Source organism: Anomaloglossus baeobatrachus, chromosome 8, assembly GCF_048569485.1.
Source record: "Anomaloglossus baeobatrachus isolate aAnoBae1 chromosome 8, aAnoBae1.hap1, whole genome shotgun sequence".
In the NCBI taxonomy this organism is placed as follows: domain Eukaryota; kingdom Metazoa; phylum Chordata; class Amphibia; order Anura; family Aromobatidae; genus Anomaloglossus; species Anomaloglossus baeobatrachus.
Genome location: NC_134360.1, coordinates 238,406,874 through 238,427,817, shown reverse-complemented (window position 1 = coordinate 238,427,817; position 20,944 = coordinate 238,406,874). Strand labels below are relative to the sequence as shown.

Below are 20,944 nucleotides of genomic sequence, written 5' to 3'. Positions count from 1 at the left end.
TACTGTCATCTACTGTGTTTTCTCTTTTTAAATCATGACAACCAAAAACATCCAAAGGACCCTGAACAAAAGTTCACACACCCCAGTTCTTAATACCGTGTATTGCCCCCTCTAACATCAGTGGCAGCTTGAAGTCTTTTGTGGCAGTTGTGGATGAGGCTCTTTATTTTCTCAGATGGTAAAGCTGCCCACTCTTCTTGGCAAAAAGCCTCCAGTTCCTGTAAATTCCTGGGCTTTCTTGCATGAACTGCGCTTTGTTTGAGTTCTCCCCAGAGTGGCTCAATGATATTGAGGTCAGGAGACTGAGATGGCCACTCCAGAACCTTCACTTTGTTCTGCTGTAGTCAATGACAGGTCGACTTTGCCTTGTGTTTTGGATCGTTGTCATGTTGCAACATCCAAGTACGTCACATGTGCAGCTTCCGGGCTGATGAGTGCGAATTTGCCTCCAGTATTTGCTGACAATGTGCTGCATTAATCTTTCCTTCAACTTTGACCAAGTTTCCTGTGCCTTTGTAGCTCACACATCCCCACATCATCAGTGAATCACCTCTGTGCTTTACTGTAGGAATGGTGTTCCTTTCATCATAGGTCTCGTTGACACCTCTGCACATGTAACGTTTATGGTTTTGGCCAAAAAGTTTGATTTTGGTCTCATCACTCCAAATTACCTTGTTCCAGAAGTTTGGAGGCTTGTCTCTGTGCTGTTTTGTGTATTGTAGGCGAAATACTTTGTGGCATTTATGCAGTAATGGCTTTCTTCTGGTGACTCGACCATGCAGCCCATTTTTCTCCAAGTTCCTCCTTATTGTGCATCTTGAAACAGCCGCACCGCTAGTTTGCAGTGAGTCCTGTATTTCAGTTGATGTTATTTGTGGGTCTTTCTTTGCATCCCAAACATTTTTCCTGGTAGTTGTGGCTGAAATTTTTGTTGCTCTACCTGATTGTGGTTTGGTTTTTACAGAGCCCCTGATTTTCCGTTTGTTAATCACAGTTTGAGCACTGCTGACTGGCATTATCAATTCCTTGGATATCTTTTTGTATCCCTTTCCTGTTTTATACAGTTCAACTATCTTTTCACGTAGATCTGTTGACAATTATTTGCTTCCCCCATGACTCACAATCCAGAAATGTCAGTGGCTGGATGAAAGATGCAAGAGTCTGTCTGGATCCCAGAAAATCACTCCGCTTTTATATACACACACGCACACACACGCACACACACATTACAAGTAAACAAGTCACGAGAGGATGTTACCTTTATTAGCCATTCACACCCATTTGTGTCAACTCCTGTGCATGTTATCAGGCCAAAATCACCAGAGTGTGTGAACTTTTCATCAGGGTCATTTGGATGTTTTTGGTTGTCATTATGATTTTAAAAGAGGAAACACAGAAGAGACAATAAATGGCTTCACCCACCCACTAACCATGAGATGAAAAATAAGATTGTGTGTTATGAGTCATATTCTCTGAAAATAAGCTCAAGAAAGCAAAAAAATCTGCCGGGGTGTGTAAACTTTTCAGCACAACTGTATATACCAGCAGGAGCCCATACGTCCTAGATAAATATACCAGCTGGAGCCCATACATTGCAGACATATATACCAGCTGGAGCCCATACATTCTAGACATGTACACCAGCAGGAGCCCATACATTCTAGAATATATATATATATATATATATATATATACATATACATATACATATATATATATCATATATACATATATATACCAAAACGAGCCCATACATTGTAGACATATTTACCACCAGGAGCCCATACATTGTAGACATACTGTATATACCAGCAGGAGTTCATGCATTCTAGACATATATACCAGCAGAAGCCCATACATTCTAGACATATACCAGCAGAAGCCCATACGTTCTAGACATATACCAGCAGAAGCCCATATATTCTGGGCACACACACTCTTCCCACCATTCTATCTCCTTTTCAGCCCTTCGGATGGTGACATCACATGATCGTGATGTCACCAATGGTCCTAGAGTCCCACAAAGTTCAAGACCTGTGGTCACCAGAGGTCCTCAAGCAGTCTCCTCATTGGAAGCTACATGTATTATAATCAGTGTAGCTTGTGCTATAGACTCTGGGGGCCCCCAAAGAGGTCGGAGGCCCTGGTGGGCAGCTGCCCAGTTTTCCCCGCCCTAACGGCGGCCTTGTGTTCTGGTACTTACGTGAATTAGTAGACGGTGAAGTGGAAGTCATAGGCGTCAAGTTTAGTTGTGAGATATCAAAGTCGTCACAATCGTCTGTATCCTGAACCAACCCAACTTTGTCGAAGTAGCTTGAGAAGGCCTCTGAGGTACAAGAGAGGGACGTTGGATCTGTCTGCCGCAACGGCACCGGAGGGGGGTTTACCATCTGAAAATCCTTAAACATCTCTTTCGTTACTTTCTGGCCAGGCTGTAGAGGACTTGATCGCAATGAGTCACTGGTTGGTGGAACGGCGGCTACCGGGGCAGAAGTACCTTGAAACATGGCTGCTTGGAAAGGCAATACAGTTTGTGTTGGCATGAAGGCAGTAGGTGGAAACTGGCCGGGAAGGGTTGGCCATGGCTGTTGCTGAGTAGGAGAGTAGAGGCCCGGTTGAGCCCACGCTATCGTTTGGCTTCCCTGCATGACCTGAGCAACTGGAGACTGGCCACCAAGAACCATTTGAGGTGGTATCAATGGTTGTTGTCCCCAGAATGAAGGCTGAACAGCTCCCATCGCAACGTAGCCTTAAAGAGATCAGAAAAAAACACAATGAGACACTGAATTCTGAAAGACTGTATATGACATCACCATAAGTACATCAGTGCCAGGAGAACCATGGACTTACAGCTCCCCCGCAGGCCAAACACAGTATTACAATCTATCCAGACATGTTGAAATGTGTAAGTCAGATTGAATTTAGCTTATTAAATTATTGACCGACTAAGCCATCAATTTAAAGGGGTAAAATTGAAAAGTGCTTGTAAAAACTCTGCAATTTATATCTCTCCAGAATGGAGGGATTGTTAAGCCTATTGTTTATCAGAGGTGGTCGGTCTCCTAGGCAACGTGTGCAGCACCTTGCTAAACAGATTGTAAGCGCAGCACTAAATCTGTCTGGATTGGTAGATCCAGTTTGCTTCTGTGCCCTTGAGCTCCTGTGGTGTTGCAGAGGTAACGTTACCTCTGCAAGTAGCAATGGACAGCGCACAGTCCAGACCAGTGGCATAGTCATGAGTCATGCTGCTAGTCCAAAATGTCGATCATCAGGAGCACTGTCTCACAGAAATCAGGAAGAGGAAGGCTATTGTTTTCTTTTATCTTCTGGAGCAAAATATTCCTCAGCCTATCGACTTCCTGATTGCCACGAGGCAGTGCGCTCCTGATGATAGAAGAAACGAATACTCCCTTAAAGGTAATCTGTCGCCATGTTTGTGCTCCCTCATCTGAGAGCAGCATGATGTAGAAGCAGAGACCCTGATTCCAACAATGTATCCCTTAGTTCAATGAGTGCAGCAGTTGTAGCAGTCAGAGTTAGATGTGGGATGTTGCAGAGCTCAAAGAGCTGATCCAGGCTCTCTGTGTACATTGTATAGTGAAAATGAGCTGCTTATTGCAGGAGGAGGCGTGGTCTGACTAGTGCTCGCCTGCTGTAGTCCAGCAATGATAATGTCCTGGGGATAAAACATTCATTGTAAGTAAAGAACAGCACACAGCAAGAGGAGGCGTGGTCTAACCAGGGCTCACAGCAGTGATAATGTCCTGGTGATAAAACATTTACTGTAAGTAAACAACTTGATAAATCACTAATTTCCCTGTTTTAACCCCTACCTCTTGCTGTCTTCAGATTCCATAGCAAAAATCTGCAGACAGATTCCCTATAAGAAGAGGATTATCTAGAGATTGATTCAAAGTAAATTCTCTATGAATTTCCCCAAAATTTTAATAACAACTGAATCCGAAGTTTTTAAGATTCGATTTGTTCGAATTTAGCAAAATGACAGCGGACCCCTGTGAGGGTTGAGTAAGGGTTAAAAAACAATAAAGTATTATACTCAGCTTGTTCCTCGCTGGTCCTCCCTGCTGCCGCAGTTCCCTGCCCGGTCCTCCAATTGAGAAAGTGAGCGGAGGACTGCGGGTCGGCGACGTTGCGGCAGAAGTGGGCAGGGGTAAGGTGAGTAGTATGTCTTATTTTTTACAGGTGCAGGGGTTTGAATTGCACCTGGACCCCAGAGCCTAGGGGGTCCGCAAAACTCCAATTGGTCTATATGAAAAGTCCAGTGATATTGAAGCCTTGCAATAATTGGGGGCCCCGTTGGAGCTTTTGCATTGGGGCCCATGAGCTTCACATTACGCCGCATATAAGCTGTCAAATTTCAATTTCCGAAGACTGATTTTCAGGGTCACCACACTGCACCCCTCCTTTAAATTAAATCCCGTCTTTTCTTCATCAGCGAGGTGTGAATTAATCATCTCTTGTAAATCTTGACTTCCCTGGAGGCCGAGCTCTGCACCTCTAAGGGGGGTTAAGGGACTAATTTGGAGGGAGTCTTTGCAGAGTGCTAGGGGTTAATTTAAAGCTGACACCTCGGTGATATCATCCATCTTGCATTAATGTGCTCGTCATGGGAGCTATGCATATATAATACCTCCACAGCTCCAGGGAGGGGGATTCTTGCTCCGGTAATGGCCATTTTTCTTGTCTGGTGAAATCTGTAATCCTGGGATCGTAACAAGCGATAAATACATGAAGGTTTCAGCTGAAGATTATTAATCCAGAGGCATCAGATGTATGAGACTGACTACAAGACATTGCTGGGACTTGTAGTCACATTCTGTTATACCCTGAAGAGGAAGAGGAGAGCGCCATATGAAAGGGGACCGGAGAGGCAGAGATGGAGGTACTATAGAGCATATCACTATATGCCACTGTCTATGGGCACTGTACAGCCCTGATTGTGCACAGTATGGTGGTACTATAGAGGATATCACTTTATGCCACTGTCTATGGGCACTGTATGGCACTGATTGTGCACAGTATGGTGGTACTAGAGAGGATATCACTTTATGCCACTGTGTATGGGCACTGTATGGCACTGATTGTGCACAGTATAGTGGTACTATAGAGGATATCACTTTATGCCACTGTCTATGGGCCCTGTATGGCACTGATTGTGCACAGTATGGTGGTATTATAGAGTATATCACTTTATGCCACTGTCTATGGGCACTGTATGGCACTGATTCTAGTACCACCATACTGTGCACAATCAGTGCCATACAGTGCCCATACACAGTGGCATAAAAGTAATATACTCTATAGTACCACCATACTGTGCACAATCAGTGCCATACAGTGCCCATACACAGTGGCATAAAGTAATATACTCTATAGTACCACCATACTGTGCACAATCAGTGCCATACAGTGCCCATACACAGTGGCATAAAAGTAATATACTCTATAGTACCACCATACTGTGCACAATCAGTGCCATACAGTGCCCATACACAGTGGCATAAAGTAATATACTCTATAGTACCACCATACTGTGCACAATCAGTGCCATACAGTGCCCATACACAGTGGCATAAAGTAATATACTCTATAGTACCACCATACTGTGCACAGAGTATACTACTTTATGCCAGAGTCTATGGGCACTGTATTGCACTGATTGTGCACAGTATGGTGGTATTATAGAGCACTCTATGGCAGTATTTTTGCACATTGTATGGCATGGTTTGTGGACAGTTTCGGGGTATTATTGCATACATTACTATATGACAGTGAGTTAGGCATCGTACGGCATTCACACTCAGATGATGATGTGTCTGTGACTTGTTCACAAAAAACAAATGTGGGGATTTCTGGGTGCTGCCAATAGTTTGCATACAGCAATAATCTCATATCTCTGGCCTAAACCTTTTCTTATTTACATGTTCCAAGGGCTCTAAGATATCTGTGCCTGCCTCGGCTCGCCTCCTGTGCCTGCCCTGGATCGCCTCCTGTGCCTGCCTCGGATCGCCTCCTGTGCCTGCCTCGGCTCGCCTCCTGTGCCTGCCTCGGCTCGCCTCCTGTGCCTGCCTCGGATCGCCTCATGTGCCTGCCTCGGATCGCCTTCTGTGCCTGCCCTGGATCGCCTCCTGTGCCTGCCTCGGCTCACCTCCTGTGCCTGCCTCGGATCGCCTCCTGTGCCTGCCCTGGATCGCCTCCTGTGCCTGCCTCGGATCGCCTCCTGTGCCTGCCTCGGATCGCCTCCTGTGCCTGCCTCGGATCACCTCCTGTGCCTGCCTCGGCTCGCCTTCTGTGCCTGCCTCGGCTCGCCTCCTGTGCCTGCCTCGGATCGCCTCCTGTGCCTGCCTCGGCTCGCCTCCTGTGCCTGCCTCGGCTCGCCTCCTGTGCCTGCCTCGGATCGCCTCATGTGCCTGCCTCGGATCGCCTTCTGTGCCTGCCCTGGATCGCCTCCTGTGCCTGCCTCGGCTCGCCTCCTGTGCCTGCCTCGGATCGCCTCCTGTGCCTGCCCTGGATCGCCTCCTGTGCCTGCCTCGGATCGCCTCCTGTGCCTGCCTCGGATCGCCTCCTGTGCCTGCCTCGGATCGCCTCCTGTGCCTGCCTCGGATCGCCTCCTGTGCCTGCCCTGGATTGCCTCCTGTGCCTGCCTCGGATCGCCTCCTGTGCCTGCCTCGGATCGCCTCCTGTGCCTGCCTCGGATCGCCTCCTGTGCCTGCATCGGATCGCCTCCTGTGCCTGCCCTGGATCGCCTCATGTGTCCTGCCCTGGATAGCCTTCTGTGTCTGCCCCGGATCACCTTCTGTGTCCTGCCCCGGATCACCTTCTGTGCCTGCCCCAGATCGCCTCCTGTGCCTGCCCCAGATCGCCTCCTGTGCCTGCCCCGGATTACCTTCTGTGCCTGCCTCGGATCACCTTCTGTGTCCTGCCCCGGATCGCCTTCTGTGTCCTGCCCTGGATCGCCTTCTGTGTCCTGCCCCGGATCACCTCCTATGCCTGCCCCAGATCGCCTTTTGTGCCCTGCCCCAGATCGCCTTCTGTGCCTGCCCCGGATCGCCTTCTGTGTCCTGCCCCGGATCGCCTTCTGTGCCTGCCCCGGATCGCCTTCTGTGGCCTGCCCCGGATCGCCCTCTGTGTCCTGCCCCGGATCGCCTCATGTGCCTGCCCTGGATCGCCTTCTGTGTCCTGCCCCGGATCGCCTTCTGTGCCTGCCCCGGATCGCCTTCTGTGTCCTGCCCCGGATCGCCTTCTGTGCCTGCCCCGGATCGCCTCATGTGCCTGCCCTGGATCGCCTTCTGTGCCTGCCCCGGATCGCCTTCTGTGCCTGCCCCCGATCGCCTTCTGTGCCTGCCCCAGATCGCCTTCTGTGCCTGCCCCGGATCACCTTCTGTGTCCTGCCCCGGATCGCCTCATGTGCCTGCCCCGGGTCGCCTCCTGTGCCTGCACTGGATCGCCTTCTGTGTCCTCCCCACATCGCCTGTATAGATGCACTGTTTTTCTGAATCCATCACCATGGTGAGATAAAATACTTACTACAAATCAACAAGGTTTACATTATCCAGCAGTACTGAGCAGTGCAGCTGTGAGTCCAGCTCTGGGGTGAGATAAAACACTTACTATAAAGCAGCATGGAGGTCATTATACAGCAGTACTGAGCTGTGCAGCTGTAAGTCCAGCTCTGGGGTGAGATAAAACACTTACTATAAAGCAGCACTATAGAGGTCATTATACAGCAGTGCTGAGCAGTGTAGCTGTGAATCCGGAGGAGCCTACTGGAAAGCAGCAGCACCTGTATCTGTGTCTCTCTGGCTGGTCACTCGCTCTGCTACTCCTCTCCTTCCTTCCTTCTTCATAGACTTCACCAGGCAGACGTCTTCTAATCCCTCAGTGAGGTGGTTTGTTTGGACCAAAATATATTTTAGTAGTTTTTTCAGAGAAGATGATGAGTTTAGGAGGAGGGTCAGGAGGAAAAGTGTCTCATAAGTGGAGAAAGAAGCAGATTTCTCTGATAAGATAAATTACAAAGTTTCTTTTATTACTTTCTGGTATTAATTTTTGCAAAGTTTGTTGAAATAACAGTGACCAGTTATGTTAAATCATCTGATGCTCCAGTCCCCTCCGGAGCTGCACTTCATGTCTCCAGCTCGCTCTCAGGCTACATACTTTCCCACATGCACCTCCTGCTGGTTCAGTGTCTGTATAAGCCGGATCTGCTGCCGTGCATTGTGGAGATGCTGTATGGATAGGTCACTGGGTCTGATGCTGAATTCGGCGGTGCAATGGAAAGAATGGAATCAGCCGAGAAAGTGCATTTTGTGGCTCTGGAAATCCACTCCAAAGACATACAGATAGGGACTCTAGATTGTGAGCCCCAATGGGGACAGTGTTGCCAATGTATGTAAAGCGCTGTGGAATTAATAGCGCTATATAAATGAATAAATTTATTAATTATTATTATTATTATTATTATTATTATTATTATTATTAATCCATGCAATGTATCATCTATCAGATAATGGAGAGGAAAGTGCTGTACGGTGGGACTGGACGTGTGTGGATTCCAGCCATGGCCACTAGGTGGCGCTGTGGCTCCATCGTGTTCCATGGAAACCTTCCATCCTCTTCTGCTCTTCCAAGCTGCAAACTGATGAGCAGAGTCTTCAATTATGAATAAACTTATGGTCGACCTGCTGCATTGCTTAGAATTAAGTAAACACCGCCATCCTTTATACTGAATGACCGCGTCTAATTATTTCATGTGCTGTTGATTGGACATGGAGGATTTCCAGGGCTTGTGCAGCGGCAGCGCAGAACATTTGTGTGCAGACGGCGTTACCGGACCCGTCCACCCTACCAGACAGGGTATAGTTACAGGGAGCACTTAGTGGGGAAATAATGTCACAATATTTCACCTGCACCATATTATCTGCATGCGAAATGTGGACGGAAATATCTGCTGAAGGGCAAAGTCCTTAGAGGGTCACCCTGGTGCCGCAACGCCTCACCGCCCAGCCAAAGCCACCCCAAATAATATCCAGGGAGGAAAGCTTCTTACTCCATCAATAAGGGGGTTTCCAATATGGCAAAACTGCAGATCGTCTGTGAAATGTGACCGGAAGGTTTGTGCACACCACGTCTTCTTCAGGCGGATTCCCCCCCCCAAGAGCCCCTGAAGAAGCTCAAAAGAAAGAACATTGATTTCTACGTAAAAACGACTCGCTGATCAGATCTTCAGTCTTTTCGGCATTTTTTTTTATCTTTTTCAGGTTTCAAAAAGTGCAAAGTGGCTAAAAGAAATGTCCTGACCATACTTTGGGCATTTAATGCTTGGAAAACGTGCCATAGTTTGCAATGCAAGTTAATGGGAAGGCTGAATAGACACTGGGCACCTTTGTGAGCCTTGTCCTCAGGGGTTTCTTCATTAGCGAACGGAGAAAAATAAATTACCGAAAAGTAGCAGTAAAAAAAAAAAAAAAAAAAAAAAAAGACATTACTGAAACGCTGGACAAATGGTGCAAAAAAAAAAAATACCAGTGGTCAAAAACAATGGAACAACCAAAGAGACAAAATAAAGAAGTAGCTTTCTCTTGGAAAACTCAGCTGTTTTGCCCCAAGTTTAAGGCTACGATCACATTGTTTTTTTATATGTGTTTTTTTTTTCATGAGTTTTATGCAAATATAAAGCTGCTTTTTACAGCAGCAGAAAAAGCTTTCCAGAAATCTCCTGCAGACACATCACATATGCTTTTTTTTCCTGACTAAAATGGACAACTGCTGCGTTTTTGCAAGAAGCAGCATCAATTCTTTCAGAGTTTGTGCTGCTTTTTCCATGATTAAAAGCAATGAGAAAATGCAGCTGTGTTTTTTGCTGCGTTTTTTGTTGCTTTTTGCTGCGTTATCCCTGCGTTTCTGCGCTTTCTTGCTCTGGTTTTGTGCATCTGTTTTTTATTTGCTTTTGCTGTGCTTTTTGTTATGTTTTGATGCATTTTTGTTGCTTTTGCTGCATTTTTCCTTCTGTGTTTCTTGCTCTGATTTTTGCTGTTTTTTTTATTTACTTTTGCTGTGCTTTTTGTTGTTTATTTGCTGTGTTTTTTGCTATGTTTTACTGCGTTTTTGTTGCATTTTTCCTGCTGTGTTCCTTGCTCTGATTTTGCTGCTTTTTGCTGTTTTTTTATTTGCTTTTGCTGTGCTTTTTGTTGTTTATTTGCTGTGTTTTTTTGCTATGTTTTGCTGCGTTTTTGTTGCATTTTTCCTGCTGTGTTTCTTGCTATGGTTTTGCTGCTTTTAGCTGTTTTTTATTTACTTTTGCTGTGCTTTTTGTTGTTTATTTGCTGTGTTTTTTGCTATGTTTTACTGCGTTTTTGTTGCATTTTTCCTGCTGTGTTCCTTGCTCTGATTTTGCTGCTTTTTGCTGTTTTTTTATTTGCTTTTGCTGTGCTTTTTGTTGTTTTTTTCGCTGTGTTTTTTTGCTATGTTTTGCTGCGTTTTTGTTGCTTTTTGCTGCATTTTTCATGCTGTTTCTTACTGTGGTTTTGCTGCTTCTTGCTGTTTATTTGTTTTTGCTGTTTTGTGGGGGGGGTTTTTGCTGTGTTTTTGCTGCTTTTGTGGTGAATGAAACTAACTTTATTTAAACATGTCCTGTATACAAATTAAACACCTAAAACACACCTAAAAATGCAGCTAAAAATGCAGCAAAAAAACACCGTAAAACCTGCTTTTTGGAAGGAGCCTTTGTACTATCAACAAGTTTTGCTGCAGGAAAAAAAAAGCAACATGTGAACATAGCCTTAAAGGCGTCGTGTGGATATAACAAAGAGTTGGTCATGTTCTTTGACCACTTAGCCTAAATGTCAGCTCCTCAGTGACCCTCCTCCCTGCAGCTGCTGAGATCTCCCACTGCTCAGTACAAGCTGCAGCTGTCAGTCAGGCTGGGCGGGCAGGGATTGGATACACCAGGACTTGTGAGGTATTTCTTTCTGCTCATCTTAATATTAGAATTATACACACATTCTGAATGGAATGTTTAAAGTAAGTACACCAGCCTCATCAGGTCAAATAGATCTACCAAATAACGTGTACAGTTCGCATCGTGAAATTTGATGACAGTCCTTTCATGAACACTTAAGAGTCCTCTACATTGGCAGCTATGATGCAAAATAGCCAAAGATTGAGCGCAACGTTTCCATCGACGTCCAGTGTAAACATAATTGTACGATCAGCAAGAACTTTTTGATGACAACCTAAAAATGACGGCAGGTCGGAGCGATACCCTCACATGTAAAAGGGAATCTTCTAGCCGCCAGTGGGCAGGATAAGAGAAAAATACAAAAATCATCCAAACACTAGAATACATAAATGTCCGCGGTGAGAACGCCGGCCACTGGTCAGATCATCGCTCGCCGCTGGTTTCTATCAAGCGCCTTCATGTATACTGGGCCCCTGTGATTAAGGCCCCCGTGATTAGGGCTCTCGTGATTAGGGTCCCCGTGATTAGGGCCTCCATGATTAGGGCCTTCATGATTAGGGCCCCCATGATTAGGGCTCCCATGATTAGGGCTCCCATGATTAGGGCCTCCATGATTAGGGCCCCCATGATTAGGGCCCCTATGATTAGGGTCCCCGTGATTAGGGCCCCCATGATTAGGGCCTCCATGATTAGGGCCTTCATGATTAGGGCCTTCATGATTAGGGCCTTCATGATTAGGGCCCCCATGATTAGGGCTCCCATGATTAGGGCTCCCATGATTAGGGCCTCCATGATTAGGGCCCCCATGATTAGGGCCCCCATGATTAGGGCCCCTATGATTAGGGTCCCCGTGATTAGGGCCCCCATGATTAGGGCCTCCATGATTAGGGCCTTCATGATTAGGGTCCCCGTGATTAGGGCCTCCATGATTAGGGCCCCCATGACTAGGGCCCCCATGATTAGGGCATCCATGATTAGGGCCCCCATGATTAGGGCCTCCATGATTAGGGCCCTTGTGATTAGGACCTCTGTGATTAGGGCCCCCATGATTAGGGCCCCCATGATTAGGGCCCTTGTGATTAGGACCTCTGTGATTAGGGTCCCCATGACTAGGGCCTCCATGATTAGGGCATCCATGATTAGGGCATCCACGATTAGGGCATCCACGATTAGGGCCCCCATGATTAGGGCCCCCATGATTAGGGCCCCCATGATTAGGGCATCCATGATTAGGGCATCCATGATTAGGGCATCCACGATTAGGGCCCCCATGATTAGGGCCCCCATGACTAGGGCCTCCATGATTAGGGCATCCATGATTAGGACATCCATGATTAGGGCATCCATGATTAGGGCATCCATGATTAGGGCATCCACGATTAGGGCATCCACGATTAGGGCCCCCATGATTAGGGCCCCCATGACTAGGGCCTCCATGATTAGGGCATCCATGATTAGGACATCCATGATTAGGGCATTCATGATTAGGGCCCCCATGATTAGGGTCCCCATGATTAGGGCTCCCATGATTAGGGCTCCCATGATTAGGGCCTCCATGATTAGGGCCTCCATGATTAGGGCCCCCATGATTAGGGCCTCCATGATTAGGGCCCCCATGATTAGGGCCTCCATGATTAGGACCTGCACTCCCCCCGGACATCACATTATCCAGTCTATCTGCTTATACAAATCAGATTATTACATTGTGTCCATCGGCCACAGGTGGGGGATCGATACCGGAGCGTCTGCTGAAAGGTTATTCATGGATTTTCCTCTTTTCCTGAATGTCTCTCCAGTAAAGGAGACAAACTCTAGCACAGCGCCACCTATTGGAAGTAGCGATCCTAAAAGTCACAAGTGGATTTTCAACAATCCATTGCAATATGACTCAGGATATATAAGCCAGATCAGAATCCCAATTTGCAGACACGGTGTTTCGGGGTGCTTGCCCCTCGTCAGTGCAAAGTATGGGGGTGTCTGATCTGGCTCATGAGAAAGCTATGTGGGGACCACGGGGGAACACTATTCTCCTTAAGGAGACTTTGCAAGCCAGTCTGGCTGCCAGGTAAGGGGACTTATAGCTGCAATGCCCCTCTGGGAAATATTCAAATTGTCTCTCCAGTAAAGGAGACAAACTCTAGCACAGCGCCACCTATTGGAAGTAGCGATCCTAAAAGTCACAAGTGGATTTTCAACAATCCATTGCAATATGACTCAGGATATATAAGCCAGATCAGAATCCCAATTTGCAGACACGGTGTTTCGGGGTGCTTGCCCCTCGTCAGTGCAAAGTATGGGGGTGTCTGATCTGGCTCATGAGAAAGCTATGTGGGGACCACGGGGGAACACTATTCTCCTTAAGGAGACTTTGCAAGCCAGTCTGGCTGCCAGGTAAGGGGACTTATAGCTGCAATGCCCCTCTGGGAAATATTCAAATTGTCTCTCCAGTAAAGGAGACAAACTCTAGCACAGCGCCACCTATTGGAAGTAGCGATCCTAAAAGTCACAAGTGGATTTTCAACAATCCATTGCAATATGACTCAGGATATATAAGCCAGATCAGAATCCCAATTTGCAGACACGGTGTTTCGGGGTGCTTGCCCCTCGTCAGTGCAAAGTATGGGGGTGTCTGATCTGGCTCATGAGAAAGCTATGTGGGGACCACGGGGGAACACTATTCTCCTTAAGGAGACTTTGCAAGCCAGTCTGGCTGCCAGGTAAGGGGACTTATAGCTGCAATGCCCCTCTGGGAAATATTCAAATTGTCTCTCCAGTAAAGGAGACAAACTCTAGCACAGCGCCACCTATTGGAAGTAGCGATCCTAAAAGTCACAAGTGGATTTTCAACAATCCATTGCAATATGACTCAGGATATATAAGCCAGATCAGAATCCCAATTTGCAGACACGGTGTTTCGGGGTGCTTGCCCCTCGTCAGTGCAAAGTATGGGGGTGTCTGATCTGGCTCATGAGAAAGCTATGTGGGGACCACGGGGGAACACTATTCTCCTTAAGGAGACTTTGCAAGCCAGTCTGGCTGCCAGGTAAGGGGACTTATAGCTGCAATGCCCCTCTGGGAAATATTCAAATTGTCTCTCCAGTAAAGGAGACAAACTCTAGCACAGCGCCACCTATTGGAAGTAGCGATCCTAAAAGTCACAAGTGGATTTTCAACAATCCATTGCAATATGACTCAGGATATATAAGCCAGATCAGAATCCCAATTTGCAGACACGGTGTTTCGGGGTGCTTGCCCCTCGTCAGTGCAAAGTATGGGGTGTCTGATCTGGCTCATGAGAAAGCTATGTGGGGACCACGGGGGAACACTATTCTCCTTAAGGAGACTTTGCAAGCCAGTCTGGCTGCCAGGTAAGGGGACTTATAGCTGCAATGCAATTTCCTGGTAATTTGTCGGCGCTCCGGACCCCGGGGATGATTTACTCTGTGTCCTATATGTCAGATCTCCTTGACTTGCTGCAAGTCATCTCTAATTATTACTACAACTCCTACTGATAACATCAAAGGATACAATGTAGCAAGAAAACAAACAACACAAGGTCTCCAGCTTAAAGGGACCTCACGCCTTAAATGTGTAATTGCCTGAACCTTAACCCTGGGCATGTTCCACTGTGTGCGGCCCCCACGTATCTCCCTCCGGGGGTCCCTGATCGACCAATGCCGAGATTCCTCCTCCAAATATTATCACAATACAGTCATCTTTACTGTGTAATATCAACTTGGATTTTCCCCTTTGGATAGCGAAAATGTCCATGTGACAAACATACAGCCGTGCGGTACTGAGGGCCGAAATGTTTTCTTAAAAGAGTAGGAAACTTTGTTTTTATTTGTCCCTTTCTGTAAAATGTTTTAACGAGATGAGAGCCAAGATCCAAGCGGTGGCCCACCCACTACATTCAGGGGTCCGTGATCTGGGACCCTCCATAAATGAAGGCCTCTATACACTTTATAGAGTTGTTGTCGGCCATCTCCCCTGACTCCTACTGATATATTCGGATTCGGAGTGCTCCTGTGTTTTCAATGTCAGAATCATCCCATAGCAAAAGCATGGGCTGGTGGGACTCCATAGTGTCGGACCCTCGCCTCCCCGCCATCACCGGTTTGGAGCTTCCATGCACATTATCCTGGACCCCCGATACCGGCAGGATCTGCAGACTTTAATCTGCCGTGTATGGGGCCATGGCTGATACTTGTGATGTCAGTTTCCCCTATAGGCACATATTGGTCACCAGAAGTGCGGAGGGTCAGGGGCTTTGTATGCAGCCGCCGCTCCTCTGATTTTGGTGTAGTGCCAACTGGAGGACTCAGACAGAAAAGAGCCCCTGTGCAAGAACAGTATATGGGCCCCTTCAGCCCAAGAGCTCCTCATAATGCACAATTCCACCTGCTTTGGAGGTAGAAATAGACCCCCTTACCTCTGGGGCTGCACCAATAATATGTCCGTCCCCGGTGGTGCCGGCTCATGGCCCCCCATAGTTATCTTAAACCATGTCTCAATGATACAACCAAAAGTTTACAATCCCTTATACTCCTCTGAGGAATAATGATATTTGGGAGGGAATCCGTAGAGGGTTGCACATCGTCATCCACCCCATAAATGTCCTCTTGGGTGTCATATTGATGACGTATCTGTATGCAAGGTCATCGATACTAGATTGCCCACCACCGATCAACTGATATCTGCAGGAAAATAGAAATGTGCGGAGTTGTGGGTCTCCACTCTGTAAATCGGGCAGATGTCATCTGATTAGTGAGAGTGCCCGGTATCGGGTCCCACCAATTTCATGGCCAATATGTGATTTCTGGACAAGCCCTTTAAATACGACCCAACATCGCTCCTCACGAGTCTGTTTTAGGTATTTTTTTTGTGTCGTTCCTCTGTTATTCCTCTTGGCAACTATGAATAAATTGACAACTGGGTGTCACCCCTTTCCAATGTCATTAGGGTGTGTCTACACAGCCTTATAATGTCAGCCCTGCTGGCAAGTGTCGGTGTGTATAAGGGCTTGCTCCTAGGATAAGGAGAATAGTATATTAGCTCAGCTGAGCGTTCATGCGTTTTCAGTGGGGTGAGAGGAGAGGCCAATGTTAGACCCCTCAGGGGAGAGGCCCCAATAACAGGAGATGGTCCAATCTCCTGTTATTGGGGCCTCTCCCCTGAGGGGTCCAACATTGGCCTCTCCTCTCACCCCACTGAAAACACATGAACGCTCAGCTGAGATAGTGTTTATGTGTACAGAGGAATCAGCCAAATGAGCACGTGGACCGTAACACCCAGATATCAATTTATTTCTACATTGCCAGGAGGAGCAACAGAGGAATTAAATTTGAAGAAAATCCCGGGTTCTAAGAAAAGTTCAAAAATGTATCTAAACAGAAATGTAAAGAACACCGGCAGATCCTTCTAATGTACGACCCTCCTATGGGGTGTAAAGCCCCGAAAATACAGACATATGACGAGCGTCATAATAGGTATAATGACTGATTGGCATCTATGTGACCGGATATAGTGACCCTGCAGATGAGTTTCCTCTAGTGCTGCCCTTCATTCTAGATTTTACCCAATGTTTTCTGCGGCTACAAGGACGGTTCCCAGCGGGTCCATGCAGTAAGACCACTGTTCCCATTATATCCCATTACTGTGTGTTTCCAAAATAGACAAGGGCCTTTTGTCACCTGATGGCAGAGCAACGGGATTGTAAGAAAGGGGTCCAAACATAGGAGCAATGGCTGGGTGGAGCTGGGTGGGATATTTCATAAAGGCATCACCTGGAGTCGCCGGGGTCTACAAGACAAATCAACAGGGAGAAGAAGATTTGGTTACAAGGATCATAAGACTCCTATAGAGGAACAGAATCAGCGCATGTTATATACGAATCACTGCATCTACAGCAAACGTCCTCTAAGGCTGTGTGCACACAGGAAGGTTTTATTGCATTTTTTGATGCGTTTTTGAGTGCAGTTTTGTTACAAAACTGGAAGCAAATCATTATCCCGGCAAAGTCAATGAGAATCCTGGAGCGTTGTGCACACGTTGAGTTTTTATCCCTTGCAGATTTGGTGCAGAGAATAATGTGCTGCGTGTCAAGCATTTTTCACCACTGAAAGCCATGAGTAATGCAGGCAAAAAAAAGCAGCAAAAACACGCATTTTCACTCTGCATTTTTCCTGCCATGAGATGCAGCAATATCTGCAACCAAATACTCAAAGTGTGCACATATCTTAATAGTAGCTGCAATACTGCACACAACCATGTGCAGAGGAGTGGCGCTGTTTTTTGGAAGACGTCAGCCATGCTCTATATAATTTCAGGAATTTGGAAGATGTGATTTTCCTTTAGATATTAGATGATGTAGATGCAGAATTAAAGGAATTTTGCTGTAAATTATAACACATTTATCATAAACATCTTTAAAGGGTTTATTTGGGACTTAGGGTTTTGTTTTCCTACTTACTGTCAGGTAATTTCTATCTGCTGCCTGTTCTGTCTCCTGCTCCGGCAGCGATTCTTCTGCTTCTTTTGACGTCACATAAACAGAGCTGCTCCTTCTCTTCTGCTCTGCACTGTTGTCAATCATGATGATTGACTACCAGCAGCGAGGAATCAGCTGTCAATCAGAGATGCCTTGTCCACGGAGTAAAAGAGAAGGAGCAGCTTTGTTCACATGAGACTGAAGCAGCAGCATCAGCAAACAGAGGTGATCCTTCTCTTCCGCTCTGCGCTGTTGTAATTGATGAATATTGGCAGCCACTCCTTCTCTTCCGCTCTGCTCTGTTGTCAATCATGATGATTGACAGTCAGCAGCGGGGAACCGGCTGTCAATTAGATCTACGCCTTGTCAACGGAGCAAAAGAGAAGGAGCAGCTCTGTTCACATGAGGCTGAAGCAACGGCAGCAACAAACAGAGGTGATCCTTCTCTTCTGCTCTGCGCTGTTGTCATTGATGAATATTGGCAGCCATTCTTTCTCTTATGCTCTGCTCTGTTGTCAATCATGATGATTGACAGCTGGCAGTGGGGAATCGGTTGTCAATCAGAGATGCCTTGTCCACAGAGCAAAAGAGAAGGAGCAGTTCTTTTCACATTAGGCAGAAGCAACAGCAGCAGCAAAAAGAGCTGCTCCTTCTCTTCAGCTCTGCGCTGTTGTCATTCACAATTACTGGCAGCCACTCCTTCTCTTCCGCTCTGTTCTGTTATCATTCATGATGATTGACAGCCGGCAGTGAAGAACTGGCTGTCAATCAAAGATGTCTAGTCAACAGCAAAAGAGAAGGCGCAGCTCTATTCACATGAGACTGAAGCAACGGTAGCAGCAAACAGAGCTGCTCCTTCTCTTCAACTCTGCGCTGTTGTCATTCATGATTATTGACAGCCATTCCTTCTCTTACTTTCTGCTCTGTTGTCAATCATGATGATTGACAGCTGGCAGTGAAGAACTTGCTGTCAATCAAAGATGTCTAGTCAACAGAGCAAAAGAGAAGGAGTAGCTCTGTTCACATGATGAACCACCGGCAGCAGCAAATAGAGCTGCTCTTTCTCTTCAGCTTTGCGCTGTTGTCAATCATGATTATTGACAGCCGTTCCTTCTCTTACTTTCTGCTCTGTTGTGAATCATCATGATTGACAGTCAGCAGCAGGGAACCGGCTGTCAATTAGAGACGCCTTGTCAACGGAGCAAAAGAGAAGGAGCAGCTCTGTTCACATGATGAACCACCGGCAGCAGCAAACAGAGCTGCTCTTTCTCTTCAGCTCTGCGCTGTTGTCATTCATGATTATTGACAGCCAGCAGCGGGGAATCGGCTGTCAGTCAGAGATGCATTGTGAACGGAGCCAAAGAGAAGGAGCAGCTCTGTTCACATGAGGAAGAGACACCGGTAGCAGCCATCCGTGACCGCTTTGAGCAGGGACAGATCAACGCAAGGAAGGTGAGCAAATACCCGCCTGTACATTCATAGCCCAAAAGGAAAAAAAAACCTCTAAGTCCTGGAAAACCTCTTTAAGTCAAGACACACATATATAATATATAGTTATAGCTAAAATTATTGTAAAGTCCACATATTAAGAAATTGTACAAACTTTCTGCTGTTTGCAATAAACCAATGAAACAAGAACAATGTAACAACTAATAGAACAAAAGGTTTCTCTTCGTTCCCCACAAATTGTTACTTTCGCTGCCTCCTGCAGTCTCGGCATTATTCAGCATCTTTAGTACTTAGCAGCGCTCCCTCCGGCTGTTATAACCTGCTGCAGATGTGATGCATAACCAGACTGCAGCTCTGGCAGCGATTCTGAGGAATATTAGCCCTCAAATGGAGCGGGGGGCAAATGCAAGTGTGCACAAGTTTTATGGGTGTTTTTCATTTTTGGGCTTACAATGATGAATGTGAAGTATACGCACTTTGTGGTATTGACAAACGCTGAGGCAGCAGGATACATAGTAATACTGTTGGGACAGTAAAGTGCAGATTTTATGTATTTAGATGATTTCTTATTCCTCTTTCTTTGTTTATGTTTCTTTGTGAATTCTCCAAACAGAATAAGGTGTAACATAAATTCTGATGTTCCCAGTGATGACCCCGGCACAGGCGCCCATGAGGAATTACTGGGGTGTAAAGCCCCTCATTGAGGATTGTGCTAACTAATGCATTGGTCCTTGCAAAATATATTTGCAAATTAGTTCCCCTTTAAAAGGAAGAAAACAGATTCTCTAGTGTCCCCTACTGGAGTTATCAATGCTTAGAGGGCAGCTGCCTCCACTGGATGGCGCTAGAGAGTCCGTTTTATCACTTTGCATCCTAATTGGTGAAGTACTTTGACAGCAGAGGTCAGTATGAGTCATTTAATATTACATAAATTGAATAGCTGCACACAAAAGGGATTATCAAAAATGACATGTAAAGATTCACATTGTTTTATTATAGTTTTTTTTCTTTTTTTTAATTTTCATGTTACTAGTTACATTAAAATATATTACAATATTGCAATTTCCACATTGAGAACTAGGGAAATAGGATGTTATTCCCCTTTCTGCAGCTCGTACTTGTCGGCTTTACTGTACAGACTAAGACATGATGAGCAGAGCCATCCCATTATTAAAGGCTGGGGAAATTAATGACAGCTGTCACGGTTTGGCTGTGAGGAGCATTTTGCATTTGGAAATGCTCTGATATCTGTCTTGTGCACTTGCTGATAGGTTGTCGTTTGATACTAGTGTCCACGCTGGTTTTGGGAGTTGCCTTCACAGATGTGCCTCGTTCCTGGTGATTGTTCTGTTTCTTTATTGGGCTTGCTCTGTTTGAACTTCACCAGCTGTAATTCCTGTTTGCTCAGGTTGCTCTTGGCTCCTGTCTGGTGTAAATGTTCTGATCTTGGCTTCTGACCTTGGACCTCTTCCTGACCACGTCTCTGTCTGCTCCCTGAACCTTATATGTTACCTCCAGACTTCCGACCTCGGACCTCTTCCTGACCACGTCTCTGTTTGCTCCCTGAACCTTATACGTTACCTCCAGGCTTCTGACCTCGGACCTCTTCCTGACCACGTTTCTGTCTTCTCCCTAAACCTTATATGGTACCTCCAGACTTCCGACCTCGGACCTCTTCCTGACCACGTCTCTGTCTGCTCCCTGAACCTTATACGTTACCTCCAGACTTCCGACCTCAGACCTCTTCCTGACCACGTCTCTGTTTGCTCCCTGAACCTTATACGTTACCTCCTGGCTTCTGACCTTGGACCTCTTCCTGACCACGTCTCTGTCTGCTCCCTGAACCTTATACGTTACCTCCAGACTTCCGACCTCAGACCTCTTCCTGACCACGTCTGTCTGCTCCCTGAACCTTATATGTTACCTCCTGGCTTATGATCCCAGCTTGTCTGACTACCCTTTTATTCATACTGCTCATAGTGTCTAGCAGCACAACAGCTCTCTAGCTGTATACTGTATATCTG

The 20,944-nt window shown here is 46.4% G+C and overlaps 1 protein-coding gene across 11 annotated transcripts in view; it reads right to left on the bottom strand.

Annotated features, from left to right (window-relative positions):
- The window catches only part of DAB1 (DAB adaptor protein 1), a 955,902-nt gene that overhangs the window by 12,702 nt on the left and 922,256 nt on the right, over window positions 1–20,944 (bottom strand). For 8 of the 11 annotated variants that reach the window (XM_075320416.1, XM_075320419.1, XM_075320413.1 and 5 more), the window contains 2 exons: window positions 16,675–16,783; window positions 2,204–2,749 (listed from right to left, as the gene is read on the bottom strand). In XM_075320416.1, the coding sequence (XP_075176531.1) occupies window positions 2,204–2,749; window positions 16,675–16,783 (655 nt within the window). The remainder of the gene's footprint in view (window positions 1–2,203; window positions 2,750–16,674; window positions 16,784–20,944) is intronic. The other 3 variants (XM_075320418.1, XM_075320424.1, XM_075320422.1) reach the window with 1 other exon arrangement.